Consider the following 22703-nt stretch of genomic DNA (forward strand, 5'->3'; position numbering starts at 1 on the left):
GCCTGCGCAGGGGACATCATAGCCTGGCGTAAAATGCCGGTCTATGATACATCTCCTCCTACAGTGTCTTTTGTTATTTTAACACCCTCCTTGCCTTTCACTATTTTCTTTAGGAGCTTGCTACATGTGTATTTGGGTGTTTAGCCAGAGCAGTGCACTCTGTTTCCCTCATTTTTAGCATATACTTGAACCCCCCCAATAACCCTGATTTAGCTAATTTTTATTTTATTTTTTTAAACTTGTGCATCCCCCTATAACAGGTATCCCCTGCTCAGGACCCCTCCCCCATGACATTCATATGCCATAATAGAGATATAGACAAGGGATTGTCATTTTGAGTCACTTTCTTTACATTTGACTGAATATATACTGTATAGAAGAGATGCAAATGAGCTCCTAACACGCTCTGCCTCCAATGCCACCAGATGTAAGGCAGCTGTCCTATAAGTCAATGTGGGACCTTTTAAACCAGCCTTAAAGGGGTTTTCCTAAAATAAAATGAAAATACTTAAATATTACTTTATTATAAATATATTCCCAAATATCTTTCATTGGTTATAATGGCTTGTTTTGTCTAGAGAGCAATCATCAGAGGAAATAAAATGGCCGCTATCCTATTAGTTCACACAAAACCTGTCCTAATCACACAGCAGGGCAAGTTACTTCACAACACCTTGTCCTTCTCTCTGCTCAGCTTGTCAGGGATTATGATCCTGAATACAGCTGATAAGATCTTAAACTGAATCTTTCAAGGAATGGAGTTCATGAGGAGACATGAAGTACAGAGAGGACGCACAGAACAGACTGCATACAAGAGCTGCTGCTCGCTAATAACAAAGCCAGTCATGTCACCCATTGCTCGGTTTTCCTTCCTTTGAGGGATATCTGGCTTTCACTGTGTTGACGACCCATAACTGGGGCTCCACCGTTATTTTGCGTATCGCTATTTCCCAGGGAGCTTTGGATTGCTGAGTTGAGACTCTTAAATGAGGCTCCACAGTGTTTTCTGTAGCTGGTCTCCCTAAGATCAGCTATTTTGTTTGAGGAGTCTCCAAGGCATTTACTGTATATTAATTTTCTCTCATTGCGACTTTCTTTTTTTTTTTTTTTTTGTGGTTGCTTAAAAAGTTATTCTAGTGAAATCATTTTAAATAATAAGAGAGCAGAAATGACAAGTGGTGAGTACTTGTGTTACCAATTCCTGGACTCTTCTGCTTCACCACTGCTCCGGTCCCCATTCCTTTCCACTTCCTCTTCTCCGGCTTCACATGTCGGAAACTGATTGGACTGCCGGGATCGGAGCAGCAATCGAGGGATCGGTAAGGTAAGTACTGACATTTATTTTTGCCCCCAACCTCATTTTTATTTAAACCCTTGTACTGTTTGTATAACCTTTTGACTATTTGTATAAAATAAATACGCATCAGCTCTAGGATTCCAGTATTATGTTACGGATCCGGCATATACCAGACTCTTCCGGTGCCTAAAGGATCCCATTGACTATAAAGGGGTTCGTCAGGTGTCCAGAATGAATACCGGCCTTTTTTGCCAGACAAAATACTGCAGCATGCAGTGGTATTTCATATATATATATTTTTTTTTTTTGCTGGAATCTGTGATTAACCCCTTAAGGACACATGACGTATGGGTACGGCATGTTTCCCGAGTCCTTAAGGACACATGACGTACCGGTACGTCATGTGTTGTTCCGATCAATGCCGGCCGGCCGGCTGTGATCGGAACAAGGTGCCTGCTCAAATCATTGAGCAGGCACCTCGGCTAAATGCGCGGGGGGGTCCCGTGACCCCCCCATGTCCGCGATCGCAACAAACCGCAGGTCAATTCAGACCTGCGGTTTGTTGCGCTTTCTGCTGTTTCTGATCGCTGCGGTCCCTGACCGCGGCGATCAGAAACTTTAGTGTGCCGAAAATATATTTTTATCACCCCCCCCTGCACCTCTGAATGATTTTAGCCCGGTGGGAGGTGCAGGGGGGGTGTTGCGGGCGGTGGGGGCGGTGCGGGAGGCGGGCGGTGCGGCAGGCGGGATCGCGATCCCCCGCCCGCCTCCCATTGAATAATCGTTGGTGTAGAGTGGGTATACCAGGGTGCCAGCACATTGCTGGCACCCTGGTATAAACGGCTGACATCGGTGATGCGATGTCAGCCGTTTAACCCTTTCCATACAGCGGTCCGTACGGACCGCTGTATGGAAAAAGTTAACAGTAAGAGGGAGCTCCCTCCCTCTCCGATCGGGGGGCTGCTGTGCCTTTGCAGCCCCCCGATGGAGAGGGAGAGAGCTCCCAGACAGCCCCCCGCCAGATCCCATCCTTACCCTTCCCCGTCTGCGAAGTTCTGAGCAGACGGGGAAGGTTCCCATGGCAACAGGACGCCTCTCAGGCGTCCTGCTGTCCATGGTGCTGAACAAATCTGTGCTGAAAGCATAGATCTGTTCAGTGTAAGTAAAATACAGTACAGAACAATATATATTGTACTGTACTGTATTATACAGACATCAGACCCACTGGATCTTCAAGAACCCAGTGGATCTGGGTAAAAAAAAAGTGAAAAAAAGTGAAAAAAAAGTAAAAATCCAAAAACACATTTATCACTGATTAAAAATTAAAAAATAACATTCCCTACACATGTTTGGTATCGCCGCGTCCGTAACGACCTGATCTATAAAACGGTCATGTTACTTTACCCGAACGGTGAACGCCATAAAAATAAAAAATAAAAAACTATGATGAAATTGAAATTTTGCTCACCTTACTTCCCAAAAAAAGGTAATAAAAGTGATCAAAAAAGTCGCATGTACGCCAAAATTGTAGCAATCAAACCGTCATCTCATCCCGCAAAAAATGAGACCCTACTTAAGATAATCACCCAAAAACTGAAAAAACTATGGCTCTTAGACTATGGAGACACTAAAACATAATTTTTTTTGTTTCAAAAATGAAATCATTGTGTAAAACTTACATAAATAAAAAAAAAGTATACATATTAGGTATTGCCGCGTCCGTATCGACCGACTCTATAAAAATATCACATGACCTAACCTCTCAGGTGACCACCGTAAAAAAAAAAAAAACTGTGTAAAAAAAGCAATTTTTTGTCATCTTACATCACAAAAAGTGTAATAGCAAGCGATCAAAAAGTCATATGCACCCCAAAATAGTGCCAATCAAACCGTCATCTCCTCCCGCAAAAAATGAGACCCTACTTAAGATAATCGCCCAAAAACTGAAAAACTATGACTCTTAGACTATGGAGACACTAAAACTTTTTTTTTTTGTTTTAAAAATGAAATCATTGGGTAAAACTTACATAAATTAAAAAAATGTAATACATATTAGGTATCGCCGCGTCCGTGACAACCTGCTCTATGAAATTACCACATGATCTAACCTGTCAGATGAATGTTGTAAATAACAAAAAAAAAAAACGGTGCCAAAAAAGCTAATTCTTGTTACCTTGCCGCACAAAAAGTGTAATATAGAGCAACCAAAAATCATATGTACCCTAAACTAGTACCAACAATACTGCCACCCTATCCCGTAGTTTCTAAAATGGGGTCACTTTTCTGGAGTTTCTACTCTAGGGGTGCATCAGGGGGGGCTTCAAATGGGACATGGTGTCAAAAAAACAGTCCAGCAAAACCTGCCTTCCAAAAACCGTATGGCATTCCTTTCCTTCTGCGCCCTGCCGTGTGCCCGTACAGCGGTTTACGACCACATATGGGGTGTTTCTGTAAACTACAGAATCAGGGCCATAAATAATGAGTTTTGTTTGGCTGTTAACCCTTGCTTTGTAACTGGAAAAAAAATATTAAAATGGAAAATCTGCCAAAAATGTGAAATTTTGAAATTGTGTCTCTATTTTCCATTAAATCTTGTGCAACACCTAAAGGGTTAACAAAGTTTGTAAAATCAGTTTTGAATACCTTGAGGGGTGTAGTTTCTTAGATGGGGTCACTTTTATGGAGTTTCTACTCTAGGGGTGCATCAGGGGGGCTTCAAATGGGACATGGTGTCAAAAAAACAGTCGGCGCACCTTTCACTCTACGCCCCGCTGTGTGACCGTACAGTAGTTTACGGCCACATATTGGGTGTTTCTGTAAATGGCAGAGTCAGGGCAATAAAGATACAGTCATGTTTGGCTGTTAACCCTTGCTTTGTTAGTGAAAAAAATGGGTTAAAATTGAAAATTAGGCAAAAAAATGAAATTCTCAAATTTCATCTCCATTTGCCAATAACTCTTGTGCAACACCTAAAGTGTTAACGACGTATGTAAAATCAGTTTTGAATACCTTGAGGGGTGTAGTTTCTTAGATGGGGTCACTTTTAGGGAGTTTCTCCTCTAGGGGTGCATCAGGGGGCTTCAAATGGGACATGGTGTAAATAAACCAGTCCATAAAAATCAGCCTACCAAAAACCAAACAGCGCACCTTTCACTCTACGCCCCGCTGTGAGGCCGTACAGTAGTTTACGGCCACATATTGGGTGTTTCTGTAAACAGCAGAGTCAGGGCAATAAAGATACTGTCTTGTTTGGCTGTTAACCCTTGCTTTGTTAGTGGAAAAAATGGGTTAAAATGAAAAATTAGACAAAAAAATCAAATTCTCAAATTTCCTCCCCATTTGCCAATAACTCTTGTGCAACACCTAAAGGGTTAACAATGTATGCAAAATCAGTTTTGAATACCTTGAGGGGTGTAGTTTCTTAGATGGGGTCATTTTTGGGTGGTTTCTATTATGTAAGCCTCGCAAAGTGACTTCAAACCTGAACTGGTCCCTAAAAATTGAGTTTTTGTAAATTTCGGAAAAATTTCAAGATTTGCTTCTAAACTTCTAAGCCTTATAACATCCCCAAAAAATAAAATATCATTCCCAAAACAATTCAAGCATGAAGTAGACATATGGGGAATGTAAAGTCATCACAATTTTTTGGGGTATTACTATGTATTACAGAAGTAGAGAAACTGAAACTTTGAAATTTGCAAATTTTTTCCAAATTTTTGGTAAATTAGGTATTTTTTTGTGCAAAAAAAATAATTTTTTTGACTTCATTTTACCAGTGTCATGAAGTACAATATGTGACGAAAAAACAATCTCAGAATGGCCTGGATAAGTCAAAGCGTTTTAAAGTTATTAGCACTTAAAGTGACACTGGTCAGATTTCCAAAAAATGGCCTGGTCCTTAAGGTGAAAATGAGCCCGGTCCTTAAGGGGTTAAGGCTCCTGCCTGGACCTTCTCTGTAGATGTGAACCTAGCCTTAGGCTGCTTTCACACTAGCGTTGTTAGAATCCGGCAGGCAGTTCCGTTGGCAAAACACATGCCAACCGATAACCTTTTTTTCTGGATCCGTTGGTGAAATATTGGATCCGTCTCATCCGGTATCATCTGGAATAACGGATCCGGTATTTACATTTTTCCAAAGATCAAAGGCGAAAATTGCTCCTCCTCTATCCTTGCTCCTGCGCAGACCGGAAAACTGGATCCGGCGATGCGGCAATTTCCAGAACACTTGGTACCGGATCCAGCATTAATACATCTCTTTAGAAATTAATGCCGGATCCGGGAAGTGCAGTATTGTTCAGGGATTTTGTCCAGTCAAACTGAACGGATTGCTTTCCATTCAGAATGCATTAGGACAAAACTGATGTGTTTTTTTTTTCCGGTAAAATGTCTCAATACCGGATTTCAATACCGGAAAAGAATAACGCTAGTGTGAAAGTACCCGTAGCCACAATTCTGGACATGATTCCTGTGTGGATATGGTGAGAAGGCAGAAAATGTGTAACCTTTGCTGAAGTATGCTTGTGAAATATGCCGATCAATACATACCTCTTTTTGTCCTAGCAACCATAGAAACAAAGACATTGTGTCCTGCAAGATAAGATATTATTCCATTGACTACTTACTCTTGACAGTATCTCCTCTGGTACTGTTTGTTTTATTACTACTCAGAAAAAGTATATTTTAAAAGTGCATTCATGCAGTGTATAACTTGCTAACACAGGGCTTGACAAATTTCCTTGGAATCTAGGAGCCAGCTAAAAAAGTTAGGAGCCAGGCGAAGCCGCGTCATAAAGCCCCTAGTAGGTGCCCCCCCCCCCACTTCTCCATGGAGCCCCCCCAATAATGCTGTATACCATGTTACATATACCACCGCTCCGTCCCCGGACCCTATTGACTATAATGGGGATGGGGGCGGAGCTCCGGCGCAGCATGGCAGTTCGCGGTGAGAGGCCGCCGGACTAAAAAGTTGGACATGCAGTACTTTTAGTCCGGCGGCCTTTCACCATGCTGCGCCAGAGCTCCGCTCCCATTTTAGTCAATGGGGACGGAGCGGTGGTCCGGCGAAACAGCGGAAGGACGGATCCGACAGGGTGAACAGCCTGCCGGATCCATCCTGCCGCAAGTGTGAAAGTACCCTTAGCCCTTATTCACACGTCCGTTGTTTCTTTCCTGATCTGTTCCGTTTTTTGCGGAACAGATCTTGACCAGATCTGAACCAGATCTGGTCCCATTCATTTTCAATGGGTCCTGAAAAAAAATCAGACATTGAGCTGTCCGTTTTTTTTCAGGACCCATTGAAAATGAATGGGTCCAGATCTGTTCCGCAAAAAACGGAACAGATCAGGAAAGAAACAACGGACGTGTGAATAAGGCCTTAGTTATATAGCTACTGAATGAGACAGAAGAAGGGATGCCTTTAACATATAGATCTCCTTGAGAAGCCAATTTGATCCTAAAGGTTTAATTCAACCTGTAATCTAAACTGTGTCCTGTCACTTTTATCTCTCTGCTCCTGTTCCTTAATCTTATCACTGCTGCAACAAAAGCATCAGCCAACAGCCTCAGTGTAACCTGTTCTAGAGTCTGACTCACGGCTCTTTTAACTCAAAGAATCGAATGAGTCTCTAACTAATCAAATCTTTAGATTATTTTAACCGGAGACTCATTCGATTCTTTCTTACTTAGACTCCCTGTACTTGTGTCAGTGACCCAGAGCTGCTAGTGCTTGCATTGCCTCAGCTCTGATTGGTTGGTGGGCGGGGAGGGGAGGGGCTGGCAGAAGCAGCTTCCACTCTAGGATCAGATTACACTCCTCCCGAGTCCCTCCCCTCCCTGCTGCCAGCGTCTCACTCTCTGTGTGCTGTGACGGAGCTGACTCAGACTGAGGAGCTGTTTCACACGGTGCTGCCTCCGGACAGAACGGCAGCTCCGCACCCATCGCTCGGGCACCTTTGAAAACGGGCTGACAAATACCCAAGCGCCAGGACTAAATTCCTGGTCGCCATGGCGACCTGGCGCCTGGGATTTGTCGAGCCCTGTGCTAACATATTTCAGAAATTGAACCCACCACCATCATTTTGGACGTTTCTCCATGACTTTTCTGTAGACTATTTTAACATAGCAAACATCAAAGCAGATACCTAGTCATTAGGGGAGAATTCTCAAAACTGGCTCAGAGCAACCATTCAGATTGCAGCTAAGGCTACTTTCACACTAGCGGGTTTCTTTTCTGGCACTGAGTTCCGTCACAGGGGCTCTATACCGGAAAAGAACTGATCAGGTATATCCCCATGCATTCTGAATGGAGAGAAATCCGTTCAGGATGTCTTCAGTTCAGTCACTGCTGCGGTATTATCTCCGTCCAAAATTCCAGATCAGTTTTCGGAATGCCGCATTAATTTACAAAGAAATGTATTAGTGCCGGATCTGACATTAAAAATACCGCAATGCCGATCTGTAAAAATGTGAAAAAAAAATATAACGGATCCGTTTCTCCGGATGACATGCGGAGAGACGGATCCGGATCAATCTACAAATGCTTTCAGTTTGCATGCAGATGAAATCATGCATTCAGAGCACTCTGCTACAAGTGTGAAAGTAGCCTTACATTTGAAATGAGCCTGGTATTCTGATTGGTTGCTGTGGTTGACTGCTTCACTTTTCCTATTCACCAGTTATGATAAATCTCGCTCTGTGGCCCAGATTTACTAATCCTAGAGATGGTGTAAGCTTAGACCGGCTGTCTAGACCTGCACCAGATTTATCACAGGGGCTCAGGCACGGGGGGACACTTTTCTCTGACTCTATACTAACTATTGTTTGGCTTAGTTTGAGACATTTGAGAATTTTATGCCAAAATTGTGCTAAAATGGTGCACCCTAGGCCCTGTAAGGCTCCACCTACTCTCTAAAAGGCCCTGCCACCCTTGTTTCATGTAGGGGAAAAGTATAGAAACCCTAGAAGCACCAATCTTCAGCATTTTTGTCCCACTTTTTTTAGACCGATTTTTGGTGCAGAGACATTAATAAATCTGGGCCACTGTCTTTAAAATGTGATTTAATGTTGCATTTTACCTTCTACTGGGTTCCCTTAGTGTTAGTTGCTTTTACCTTAGGATACAGCTGTGGTCAATAACTAGGCTTAGCCTAGCTGGACAAGACCTCCAGAGCCAGTAGTTTAGCCATCTTTGGTCTAATGAGTGTTTGAGGTAGTCTAAAATACACCTGTTTTAATATCCTAGGCTCCAGCCTTGGTTAGTTTGAAGGATAGAATGTCCCTAGATAATGGCTTAGTGATTACCATTGTAGCCATCAGCACCCTCACTTGCCATAAGTCCCCAGTGACGGTAGCTTTTCCCCCCAGCGCCAGTGAAACAAACTACTCACCTCTCCTGTGGGTGCAGACCCTCCAGAGATCTTCTATCTTCTTCTTCATGTGCTGCACTGGGACCTGCCGTCACACAGCGTCAGGTCATAGTGTGTGCTTACGTGCACTGTGTCCTGATGTGCGTACGTCAGGATCCAGTGCGGGGCAGGCCGGTAAGTGACCGCGGAGCGGGAGTAATAGCAAGCGCTTCACTCGCGCTCCATGGTCACATGACACAAACAAATACTCGATGCAAAAAATTAGCATTGAGGATTTTTTTTGTGTTGATTTAATTTGAGTAATCATTTCCGCTCTAATGTAAACATAGATCACATTTTTGGTAGAGCAGGTTTAAAGTGGCCCTGTTCTTTCATTAAACTTTTGATGTGTCATAGGGACATATCAAATATTTAGATTGGTGGGGTCTGAGCGTGGAGACCCCAACTGATCTCTAGAACATGGAGATAGAACGCACTAACCGCAAACTTCTATCTCCTCGCTGCACGAGACGGGAGAGAGACAGGACCATAGTCCTCGCTTCCTGTCCTGCAGTGAGGTGAGAAATTGTGGGGGTCTCAGTGCTCAGAACCCCAGCAATCAAAATTTTTGGTATGTCCCTATAGCATATCAAAGATGTAATGAAAGTACAGGGCCACTTTTTGTAATGACCATTTTTCTAATTTACTTTAATTAATGAAACTGTACATTTCTATTAGAAAACTAGCTGTAAAGTGGCCCATTGTATGCATCCTCTGGGAGATGCGCTCTACACTGAGTGCTACTGTCTTCACCGCCTCTCTGCTCTCTGGGGAAATGCGCTCTACATTGAGTGCTACTGTCTTTACCGCCTCTCTGCTCTCTGGGGAAATGCGCTCTACATTGAGTGCTACTGTCTTCACCGCCTCTCTGCTCTCTGGGGAAATACGCTCTACACTGAGTGCTACTGTCTTCACCGCCTCTCTGCTCTCTGGGGAAATGCGCTCTACATTGAGTGCTACTGTCTTTACCGCCTCTCTGCTCTCTGGGGAAATGCGCTCTACATTGAGTGCTGCTGTCTTCACCGCCTCTCTGCTCTCTGGGGAAATACGCTCTACATTGAGTGCTACTGTCTTCACCGCCTCTCTGCTCTCTGGGGAAATGCGCTCTACATTGAGTGCTACTGTCTTCACCGCCTCTCTGCTCTCTGGGGAAATGCGCTCTACACTGAGTGCTGCTGTCTTCACCGCCTCTCTGCTCTCTGGGGAAATGCGCTCTACATTGAGTGCTGCTGTCTTCACCGCCTCTCTGCTCTCTGGGGAAATGCGCTCTACACTGAGTGCTGCTGTCTTCACCGCCTCTCTGCTCTCTGGGGAAATGCGCTCTACATTGACTGCTACTGTCTTCACCGCCTCTCTGCTCTCTGGGGAAATGCGCTCTACATTGAGTGCTACTGTCTTTACCGCCTCTCTGCTCTCTGGGGAAATGCGCTCTACATTGAGTGCTACTGTCTTTACCGCCTCTCTGCTCTCTGGGGAAATGCGCTCTACATTGAGTGCTACTGTCTTTACCGCCTCTCTGCTCTCTGGGGAAATGCGCTCTACATTGAGTGCTACTGTCTTTACCGCCTCTCTGCTCTCTGGGGAAATGCGCTCTACATTGAGTGCTACTGTCTTCACCGCCTCTCTGCTCTCTGGGGAAATACGCTCTACATTGAGTGCTACTGTCTTCACCGCCTCTCTGCTCTCTGGGGAAATACGCTCTACATTGAGTGCTACTGTCTTCACCGCCTCTCTGCTCTCTGGGGAAATGCGCTCTACACTGAGTGCTGCTGTCTTCACCGCCTCTCTGCTCTCTGGGGAAATGCGCTCTACATTGAGTGCTGCTGTCTTCCCCGCCTCTCTGCTCTCTGGGGAAATGCGCTCTACACTGACTGCTACTGTCTTCACCTGCTCTCTGGGGAGATGCGCTCTACACTGAGTGCTGCTGTCTTCCCCGCCTCTCTGCTCTCTGTGGAGATGCGCTCTACACTTACTGCTGCTGTCTTCACCGCCTCTCTGGCCTTGTTTATAGGATGAAGCTCTCTGCAGCCATTGGATCCAGCATACCTAATCTGCCTAATCTTTTTCCGTCTTAATCTAACAGATGAAAAAGCAGCAGCAGGAAGTAATCCAGTACCTGGAATGCCATAATATCGATTGTGAAATAGTGGATATCACCATGTCAGAAGAGCAGAAGCAATGGATGTACAAAAACATTCCTAAGGATAAGTGGCCGGAGCATGGCAATCCTCTACTCCCGCAGATATTTAATGATGAAACTTATTGTGGGGTGAGTCTTCTTTTATTCTATTATTTCAGTGATGCTTGGTTTTGAACAGACAGATGAAAAGTTCTCCCTGGATTGTGAGCTAGTGTACGTTCATACACAAAACCACAATAAATGATTAGTTACGCAGATATTTTTAGATTTTCTCACATATACCCAAGCTTAGGCTACTTTCACACCTGCTTTTATTAATCACAGCTAAGACAATATCCCGTCAGAGGGAGTGATATCCACAGGTGATGTATAAGTATAACTATTGTAATCACAGGGTACAACCTGTTGTAAAACGTAGCTTTTAATCTAATTTACACATAAAATAACAAACTCCCACAGACACACATAGAAAAAGAACAAAAAAAGTTATAACCTTGATGACATGAGATGATGCTGTAATGTCCAATGGCACGGGTCAATGATGGACGGAGTGGACAGTCATGGATTCTGATCTGTCCCTATACCTAGCCCTAGGCTCGGCACCCCTGCCTAGGAACGGAATGGCCGCCCTGATAAGGACGATCCCGTGTTCTGGAACCTCCTAGTGGGTCCTGAATTAACCCTATGATGCAGGTGAGTCCCTATTTCGGGGCCTACTCTAGGTACACAGAACAAAAAATAAAATAAAAAAATACTGTATAATGAGCAATAGACCCCCCACATCCGTGGATGCTGCGTCTCGTGGGTGGACTATTGCTTGCAAGAGTAACGTCATACAAGGTATACAGACAACCACATGTGTGATTATCTATGAGTGTGTGTGTATATATATATAATCATCAGATAAACGATTATATATATATATATATATATATATATATATATATATATATATACGTATATATGTATACAGACAACCACATGTGTGATTATCTATGAGTGTGTGTGTATATATATATAATCATCAGATAAACGATTATATATATATATATATATATATATATATATATATATATATATATACGTTTATCTGATGATTATATATATATATACACACACACTCATAGATAATCACACATGTGGTTGTCTGTATACCTTGTATGACGTTACTCTTGCAAGCAATAGTCCACCCACGAGACGCAGCATCCACGGATGTGGGGGGTCTATTGCTCATTATACAGTATTTTTTTATTTTATTTTTTGTTCTGTGTACCTAGAGTAGGCCCCGAAATAGGGACTCACCTGCATCATAGGGTTAATTCAGGACCCACTAGGAGGTTCCAGAACACGGGATCGTCCTTATCAGGGCGGCCATTCCGTTCCTAGGCAGGGGTGCCGAGCCTAGGGCTAGGTATAGGGACAGATCAGAATCCATGACTGTCCACTCCGTCCATCATTGACCCGTGCCATTGGACATTACAGCATCATCTCATGTCATCAAGGTTATAACTTTTTTTGTTCTTTTTCTATGTGTGTCTGTGGGAGTTTATTTTATGTGTAAATTAGATTAAAAGCTACGTTTTACAACAGGTTGTACCCGGTGATTACAATACTTTCACACCTGCGTTAGGTGCGGATCCGTCTGGTGTCTGCACAGACGGATCCGCACCTATAAATGCATACGCTGGTATCCGTTCAGTACGGATCCGTCTGCATAACTTAGTCCAAAAAAGTCTAAGTGTAAGTCAAACGGATCCGTCCTGACTTTACATTAAAAGTCATTGGGGGACGGATCCGTTTACAATTGCACCAATATTGTGTCAATGTAAACGGATCCGTCCCCATTGACTTACATTGTAAGTCAGGACGGATCCGTTTGGCTCCGCACCGCCAGGCGGACACCAAAACGCTGCAGGCAGCGTTTTGGTGTCCGCCTCCAGAGCGGAATGGAGGTGGAACGGAGCCAAACTGATGCATTCTGAACGGATCCGCATCCATTCAGAATGCATTGGGGCTAAACTGATCCGTTTGGGGCCGCTTGTGAGAGCCTTGAAACGGATCTCACAGGCGGACCCAGAAACGGCAGTGTGAAAGTAGCCTTATGTGATTCCCGAACTTGTCACCATGAAGAAACCCCGGTAAATTGATATCCCTCCCAGGGAACACCAACTCCTGATCTCGGGTTAGAGTTTTTTTTTCTAATGTGTATGGCCAGTAACTTCCTGAAAGTAGAAAAGTTCAAGAGCATAACTAGTTACAGATTTGGGAAGAGAACAGAGTTGTTTTGAGCAAATATTGAATGGAATAAATTTGCTAATCCTTTTTAAAATGTAGAGAGTGAAAACTAAGGGCCCATTTATATGGGCAGATTATTGGGGCAAACTCGGGGATGAATGTTTCTACAAATGCGTGTTCTTGATAATTACCATTTTCAAAAGCGCCTGACAAAATAGCAATATGCTTGTTATGTTATCTGTCGTTTCTACGGGAAACATAAAATAATCGTTTGTCAGCAGCACATCCATGTTTAAACCCGACAAATGATTATTTATTTATCCCATAGAAACAAACAGTAAATCTGTATAGGGATAAAGGCATTAGCGATCATTCATCCCTATGCAGAGGAGATGATTGCTGCATTTAAATGCTGCTTTAACAAAAGGGCAGTGATTGGAAGCGAGCGTTTGTCTTGTACATCAGCCCATGTAATTGGAGCCTCAGACAGGTTATCTAAAGATGTGTCAAACTTGTATCAGTGGCTCATGCTGTATGTAAGGCTGGGCTTTTGCTCTTTTAGTACCAGGCAATATTGTTTTTTGAAAAATCGAACATTCACATATTTTTTTAAACTGTATCAGAGCAGGCTGTTAGTCTTTTCAGTCACCGCCACCTACGGCAATAATATTGGTGCAGGTGGAAGAGACCCCTCACAGGCTGCGCTAATACAGTACTCCCGAACACTGCATGATGCCGGCAATGGCAAAAATCTGATCCCAGCCGTTCAACCCCCTAGAAGCTGCAGTCATTAGCGACCGCAGCATCTAGGCAGTTACACTGAGGTAAGGTGCTCTCTGTCACCATTGCCTCCCCGCGAATGCAATCACAGGGTGCCGATGCATTGCCGTTGCAGCCAGTGGCCTAACAAAGACTCCCAGGCCTGCCTTTTTGCCTAGTAGACTGTGCCACAAACATAGCCTAATAGACAGTCTGTCACTTTCAGTGTGAGGCTATAATGCACTGGTATACAAGTGCATTATAAGCCCATGTTTCCTAGTGGACTTAAAAAATAATAATGGTTAAAAAAGCTTTTTAAAAAATAAAATTAATAAAACCATTTTTCCATAAAAAGTGTTTTTATTTTGTAAAAATGGATTATGTTGCCCTTTTTGATGGTTTAGTTTGGATCATATTGTTGAAAAATTAAATAAATACATTAAAAAAATGGTAAAAAAAAATGCACACATCAATGTTATCGCTGTGTTCTCCACAACCCATATAATAAATATAGCTTTATTTAATCCACCCCATGAACAACATGGAAACATTATTTTGTAGTTTATCTATAGAGAGGAACCTTGAACAAAAATATTTGATACATTTTCTACCCTGTGTGTATTGGAAAGATAAGAGGCCACAGTGAGTGAAAAATGTGTCGCTCCTCTCATGTGGTTAGTGTACATTCTTGTTTCTTTGCAGCATTTTATTTTCTGCAAGTTAAATACAGATTTTGGCTACATTCACACCATTTTAAGCATCCCAACCCTTGTGATACCCTCAGTACACCTCCATAGTGTCCCTAGAATACCCCCCAATAGTGTTCCTCCTAGTATCAAAAGGCCCCCCCCCCCCATAGTGGCACCAATTTTGCTGGTTAAAAAAATACTCCCCTCATACACCTAAACGCACTGACACTCGCTCTACACTGGAGGGACGTGGCAGAAACTGATGACACGATATGCTTGGGGAAAAAATCTATCTAAGCCTCTCTCCCGCTGTTCTCTGTGCCTTAGCTCCAGTCCTCCTCTCAGTGGCTGTATTTAAGGCAGTGGTAACATGCAAGTATATGGCATGTATCCGCTGCAGCCAGTCACTGCCGTCAGTGGTCTTGTGCCGTATCCCTGCACATGACCACTGCAGTTTTGTATACACAGAGAGGGAGGAGGACCGTTGTCACAGTGCAGAGACCAGCAGTGAGAGAGAGGTGAGTAGAAGGGAGGATTTTAGGATGATGATGATGATTTTGACTCCTTAATACATCAGACTGACATAAAGTGGCTATGGGTCAAGCATCGATACTGTTACTGAGAATGATACGTGATGTCAATTCTGTAATTGCTTGAGTTAAGATTTTATGGGCACGTTCAGCACCTGTTGTCAGAGAGAGGACTTGGGCCTCTTGCACACGAACGTTGCAAATTTCGGTCCGCAATGCACGGGCACCAACCGTGGGGATGCCGCATGCGGATCGCGACCTCACTCACTTTAATGGGGTCCGCAATCCTTCCGTCCCGCAAAAAGATAGGACAAGTTCTATCTTTTTGCGGAACAGATCCCCACGAAAGCACTCCGTAGTAATTCCGTTCCGTGCTTCCGTTCCGCATCTCTGGATTTGCGGACCCTTTCAAGTGAATGGGTCCGTATGCATGATGCGGAATGCACACGGCCGGTGTCCTGTATGCGGGTCACAATACGGCCATGGGGTACACACGACTAAGTGCAAGAGGCCTTAGAGAGTAAACTTTCATGCAAAGGTGGGACTTTATTTTATCAATAGACCATTATGCTCCGTTTTATACACTGTCAATATCAATCTCTCTATTATTTTTGAGTAGTGTCTTCAGCATTTGCAAATTTTTTCACGGTTATTCTTTTCTTTTCTGTAACAGGATTATAATGCCTTTTTTGAAGCCAAGGAAAGTAATACAGTTTCTTCATTCTTACGGATAAAGCCAAAATAAACAGCAGCGATGGTTTGTTTTTTTATGTTTTTCCTTTTATTGTGTAAGCATAGTGTGTGTGTGTGTGTGTGTGTGCGGCAAGAGGTGGCATATGAATCAGGGGCGGCTGCACGGAGGAGCAGACAGAGATCAGAAACCACGTAATCCTGCTCTGCGCTGGGACCCAGAAGGCAGTGCGGCAGGAAGTTACCGCACACATATAAACATAGATGTACACAATCAGTGGGGGACTGTCGGAGCACTGCTGATGTCGAAAAATACATAAAAACATCTGGGGGGGACCTTAAAACGAGTGAGTAAACTGTTTTGTAAAAAAAAAAAAAATTGATCCCGGACAACCCCTTTAAGGGCACAACTGCAACAATAATTTGATATTTGTATTTGCTGTAATGCAGCAGTAAGTCCTAATACCACTAAATCTGGAGCCAGGTGTTTCTTCCACAGTAGGATTCAGAGCTGTCACGTATATGGTTCTGGAGATATTTAAATGCACATCTAATTTTCTTCATATATCTTACATTGATTTGTGAGATGTATATGACCTAGAAGTTATGCCCTATCCCTATACATCAGTAATGGGAGAAGGAATTCTGTGGAGACGTGAATCCTGGCTCTGTTAATCCAAAATTTAGAGTGTAAATATTCTGTGGGTAGATCTGTGGTATGCAGCCATTCCTCCAGTCTACCCTTAAAAGAAATATTGTTTGTGTATTGTGTACATGTAAAATAGTATGGTAATAACCAAGAACATTTTCTGTTACACCTGCTTTTAGAAGTATACGCAAAATGATTATGGTTAACCACTTCTAGACCAGGCCTAATTTTGCAAATCTGACATGTCACTTTATGTAGTACCATGTTTTTTGCCCTATAAGACGCACCGGCCTATAAGACGCACCTAGGTTTTTGAGGAGGAAAATAAGAAAAAAAACAATTTTAACCAAAAGGTGTGCTTTTGATGGGTTTTGAATTAATGGTGGTCTGTGCATGACTCTATTATGGGGGATCTGTGGATGACATACATTCATGTGGGAGACCTGTGGATGGCACTGTCATGTGGGAGACCTGTGGATGGCACTGTCATGTGGGAGACCTGTGGATGGCACTGTCATGTGGGAGACCTGTGGATGGCACTGTCATGTGGGAGACCTGTGGATGGCACTGTCATGGGGGGGATCTGTGGATGGCACTGCTATATGTCATCCTCAGATCCCCCTCATAACAGTGTCCCCCAATACACCGGCCCACAGTATTTATAAACATTAATCCTTATCCTGTTAATGAGTTTAACTAAAGCTGCGCTCTCCCCTGTATCAGTACAGCACTTACGAACACGCTTCCATAGCAGGCAGAGCGGACGGCAGCAGTAATGTCACTCACTGACGTCACGCGCCTGCTCCGTCTGCTTCATAAAGTGGGAAGAGCAGGCTCTCGACGTCAGTGAGTGACATTACTGCTGCCGTCCGCTCTGCCTTGTATGGAAGCTTGTTCGTAAGTGCTGTACGGATACAGGGGAACAGGGGAGAGTGCAGTGTTAGTTAAACTTAATAACAGGATAAGGATTAATGTTTATAAATACTGCGGTGAGCGGCGGGGCCCGGTGTAAGAGTACAGTGACTGCACCGGGCCCCGCCCCTAGTTCCGGACTCCAGACCCTCCTCTCTCCCGGCTCAGACTGCGATGTAAATTGAGATTTGTTTTCTCATGACACATTGTACTTCATGATGGTCATAAATTTGAGTCAATATATTTCCCCTTTTATTTATGAAAGAATTCCAAATTGGCCAAAAATTTTGAAAAACTAGCAATTTTCAAAATTTCTATTTCTCAGCTTTTAAAACAGATAGTGATACCTCATAAAATATTTATTACTTAACATTCCCCATATGTCTACTTTATGTTGGCATCATTTTGGAAATGTCATTTTATTTTTTTAGGACGTTAGAAGGCTTAGAAGCAATTCCAAAACCCACTTTTTAAGGAGCAGTTCAGGTCTGAAGTCACTTTGTGGGGCTTACATAGTGGAAACTCCCCATAAATGACCCCATTGTAGAAATTACACCCCTCAAGTTACTCAAAACTGATTTTACTAACTTTGTTAACCCTTTTGGTGTTCCACAAGAATTAAAGGAAAATGGAGATGAAATTTAAAATTTTCACTTATTTGGCAGATTTTCCATTTTAATCAATTTTTTTTTCTTTAACACATCAAGGGTTAACAGCCAAACAAAGCGTCATAGTTATTACCCTGATTCTGCAGTTTACAGAAACACCCCACATGTGGCCGGAAACTGATGTACGGGCACACATCAGGGCGCAGAAGAAAAGGAACGCCATATGATTTTTGAAGGCAGATTTTGCTGAACTGGTTTTTAGATGCCATGTCCCATTTGAAGCCCCCCTGATGCACCCTTACAGTAGAAACTCCCAAAAAGTGACCCCATTTTGGAAACTAGGGGATAAGGTGCCAGTTTTATTGGTACTATTTTGGGGTACATATGATTTTTAATTGCTCTATATTACGTTTTTTTTGTGAGGCAAGTTAACCAAAAAAAAAAAATGTCTGTTTTGGCACTGTTTTATTTATTTATTTTCCACATTCATCTGACCGGTTAGATCATGTGCTATTTTTATAGAACAGGTTGTTACGAACACAATGATATCAAATATGTCTACTTTTTGTTTTACATAATAAAACTTTTTTTTTTTAATAGTTTTTGTGTCCATTTTCTGAACGCCATTTTTATTTATTTTTTTGCCGATAATCTTGTGCAGGTGCTCGTTTTTTGCAGTTGTTTGAGTTGACATTTTTATTGGTACCATTTTTGGGTACATAAGATTTTTTGATCATTCATTATAACACTTTATGGGGCAAGGTGACCAAAAAATTGTTAATTGTTTTTTACAGCGTTTACCTGAGGTCATGTGACATTTTTATAGGGCAATACCTAATATGTGTACTTTTTTCTTATTTATTTAAGTTTTACACAATAATAGCATTTTTGAAACCAAAAAATTATGTTTTAGTGTCTCCATAGTCTGAAACCCATATCATTTTTTTTTTTTTTTTTTTTTTTTTTTTTTTTTTTTGACCGATTGCCTTAGGTATGGTCTCATTTATTGCGGGATGAGGTGACGGTTTCGTACTATTTTGGGGGGCATACACCTTTTTGATCGCTTGGTGTTGCAATTTTTGTGATGTAAGGTGGCAAAAAAAGCCTTTTTTTTGTCAGTTTTTATTTTATTTTTTTACAGTGTTCACCTGAGGGGTTAGGTCATGTGATATTTTTATATAGCTGGTTGTTACTGACGCGGCAATACCTAATATGTATACTTTTATTTATTTCTCTTTAACACAATAATAGCATTTAAAAAAAAAATATGATGTTTTAAAGGGACACTGACAGGCGAAATCAGCATATATAGTTAGATATATCACATTACAGGTCTTATAGAGTCTTTTAAAAGCATATAACTATCCCCCCTGTCCACCTTATAAAGAGCGAAATATAAAGTTTTATAACCTGCTTCTCCGGTCAGCAATCTGCCCAAGGGGCGGCGTTTCATGTGAAAATGCGCCCAGCCAGCCTTCCCAACTGCTGTTCTTAAGCCCCGCCCAGCTCATCATTATTCACTTCGCTGGGCGGCGGCTAGAACTCTCCCCAGTCCCGATCCTGCGCAATTCAATCCTCCCGGCATCGTTCATGCCCAATCTTCTGCGCCTGCGCCCCGCCGTGCCGCTAGATCGCGCCTGCGTACACACACCAGCCTGCGTCTTCGAGGCAGCTGCAGCCTCAGCCATGCACTGTTCAGAGCAGCGCTTCAGAGCGCTGCTCACTCACATCATATAAGGGGTTAATTATAGTGCGTCGCACGGCGGGGCGCAGGCGCAGAAGATTGGGCATGAACGATGCCCGGAGGATTGAATTGCGCAGGATCGGGACTGGGGAAGTTCTAGCCGCCGCCCAGCGAAGTGAATAATGATGAGCTGGGCGGGGCTTAAGAACGGCAGTTGGGAAGGCTGGCTGGGCGCATTTTCACATGAAACGCCGCCCCTTGGGCAGATTGCTGACCGCAGAAGTAGGTTATAAAACTTTATATTTCGCTCTTTATAAGGTGGACAGGGGGGATAGTTATATGCTTTTAAAAGACTCTAAGACCTGTAATGTGATATATCTAACTATATATGCTGATTTGGCCTGTCAGTGTCCCTTTAATGTCTCCGTGTTTTTTTTGTTTTTTTTTAGCGATTTTCTTATGTAGGTGCTCATTTTTTGCTGGATGAGGTGACTGTTTTATTGGGTTTTGTGGGACATACGCCTTTTTGACAAAAATGGCTTTTTTTTACACCGTTTTTATTTTTTATGGTGTTCATCAAACGGGGTGGATCATGTGATATATTTATAGAGCCGGCTGTCACAGACGCGTCAATACCAAATATGTTTCTAACTTCTTTTTTTTTTAATTGCTTAATTGTTTTATTTTTTTCACATGTGAAACCTTTTTAAAAAACACTATTTTCTATTTTTTATTTTACACTTTACGTCCCCCATAAGGTCATACAAGACCTCTGGGGGACATTTTTATCTTTTTTTTTTTTTTTTTTTTTTTTTTTCTCTCCCCCACTATTGATTTCTCCTGTAACTGGGGCTGACATAGTAGCCCCAGTTACAGGGGAAATACAGCCCCCAGAGAGGCTGTACAGCAGAATACATTGCTGTACAGCCTCAGTGCAGGGCTGATCGAGGCCTGTGGAAGACCCGACAGCTCTTGCACTCTCCTGGCCCCGGCAGTCACATGACTGCCGAGACAGGAAGCGCATAGCGCTTCCTGATCCGTACAGCGATCTAGAAGGCAGGCACACCTGGGAACTGTCCCTGCCTTCTCTTTGGGGTGGCCTGCTCTCACTGACAGCAGGCAACCCGCTCTGCAGCTGCACGATTAGCATGCAGCTGCCATCTCTGAATGAACGTTCTAAAACGTCCATTCAGAGATAAACGACTGCCCATAGGACGTTTATAGTCAATGGGAGGTTGTGAAGTGGTTAATGAATGTCTTTCTAGTTGTATCGTTAATGATGATTATTGTGTATATGGGTGCCTTAAGGTGAGCCAGAGTACAGTGACACTTAAAGGCTGGGTTCACATCACTTTTTTTTGTTGTAGGGTGGGTTCACATCACGTTTTTGCCATCCATTTAAAGTATACGTTGGGGAGAAAAGGGTACAAAAGTGTAGCGCACCACTCTTTTGTGACTTCCAGAATCCAGTAAAAAACATATACATGAAGTATATGGGGCTGAGCTGCGCCTAAGCCATGTGACTGATGAACTTGTCGTCATTCGGGCTGTGAAAAGCAGAGGGAAGGCCTCAGGGCTAACAGGGATGCTTGCTGCCTTCTTGGGCTACTTTAACACTAGTGTTATTCTTTTCCGGTGATGAGTTCCCTCACAGGGGCTCAATACCGGAAAAAAAACGCTTCCGTTTTATCCTAATGCATTCTGAATGGAAAGCATTCCGTTCAGTATGCATCAGGATGTCTTCAGTTCAGTCCGTTTACGGTATTTGGCCGGAGAAAATACCGCAGCATGCGGAATGCACGTGCCAAACTTTGAAAATGCGAAAAAAAAAAAATACCGGATCCGTTTTTCCGGATGACACCAGAGAGACGGATCCGGAATTTCATTGCATCTGGATCCGTCTACAAATGATATCCGCTTGCATGCGGATTTCCGGGTCCGGCACGCAGTTCCAGTGACGGAACTGCCTGCCGGATCCTTACAACGCAAGTGTGAAAGTACCTTTAAACAGCTGATCAGCAGATCCTAGGTGTCGGACCCCCACTTATCAGATACTGATGACCTATCAGTATCTAAACCCAGCCTAAAGTGCGCCTCCCACATCTCTTTTCAGAGCATATTGTTATAACGCCAAACCAGTTCCTCTGGCCTAGTAGTTAGCATATATTTGCTGATGTGTCTAGTGGTCTCAGATTAAGGATTAGTGTTTATTCTTTTCTCTTTTTTTTTGTCACAGGCTGAAGAAATGAAAGCATGGATGCGTATTTCCTGTACAGCCGATTCCATCCTGTCGCATACTGCAATCTGGATCCATCCTAAGTTACAAGTAGCACATTCCTAATTGGTTCCTTTGTATACAGTAGTGCATCATGTTGTACAGAAGTCTGCATGTTCTTCAACCTACGGTTTCTTATTTCTGTAATGTTCAACCCCTTTATAATTCTTTTCCAATATGTTCTTATTTTTTATTTTTTTTCTGGATATAGATTATATAGTCAGGATATATTAAAATGTCCAAGCTTCAGCGGTGCAAATGAAAAAAAAATTGGCCACAAGGTTTACATAATAATTGCAGCTATAGTGGCGCCTAATAAATTCATTATCTCACATCTCATTTGTGGTTTGATTTCCCTCTCATTTGAGAAATATACCTAGAACTTGAATGATAGTATTTTATTGTGTAATGTTCATTTACAATTTATATTTCTAATTTGTAATTAAGTGTTGGCTCCATCCTAAAATATTTATTGAGCAAAACTATCTGGTACTAATATATTCAGTTAAAATGAATGGTAACTATTCACGAGAAGCTGTCATCACAATATGCAGTGCAATCTGCAGGCAGCCTGTTATAGAGCAGGATAAACTGAGTAGATTGATATACAGTACAGACCAAAAGTTTGGACACAACTTCTCATTCAAAGAGTTTTCTTTATTTTCATGACTATGAAGGCATCAAAACTATGAATTAACACATGTGGAATTATATACATAACAAACAAGTGTGAAACAACTGAAAATATGTCATATTCTAGGTTCTTCAAAGTAGCCACCTTTTGCTTTGATTACTGCTTTGCACACTCTTGGCATTCTCTTGATGAGCTTC

At 42.7% G+C, this 22703-nt stretch overlaps 1 protein-coding gene across 1 annotated transcript in view; it reads left to right on the forward strand.

The window, feature by feature from the left end:
• Positions 1–21865, forward strand: part of SH3BGRL2 (SH3 domain binding glutamate rich protein like 2) — a 28120-nt gene extending 6255 nt beyond the window's left edge. Inside the window, exons 2-4 of the mRNA XM_040428684.1 lie at positions 10785–10970; positions 15728–15811; positions 21834–21865. Coding sequence (XP_040284618.1) covers positions 10785–10970; positions 15728–15799 — 258 coding nt within the window. The 3' untranslated portion in view covers positions 15800–15811; positions 21834–21865. The remainder of the gene's footprint in view (positions 1–10784; positions 10971–15727; positions 15812–21833) is intronic.
• The last annotated feature ends 838 nt before the right edge of the window (positions 21866–22703 follow it).

The sequence above is a fragment of the Bufo bufo genome, chromosome 4 (genome assembly GCF_905171765.1).
Source record: "Bufo bufo chromosome 4, aBufBuf1.1, whole genome shotgun sequence".
NCBI classification, from domain to species: Eukaryota; Metazoa; Chordata; class Amphibia; order Anura; family Bufonidae; genus Bufo; species Bufo bufo.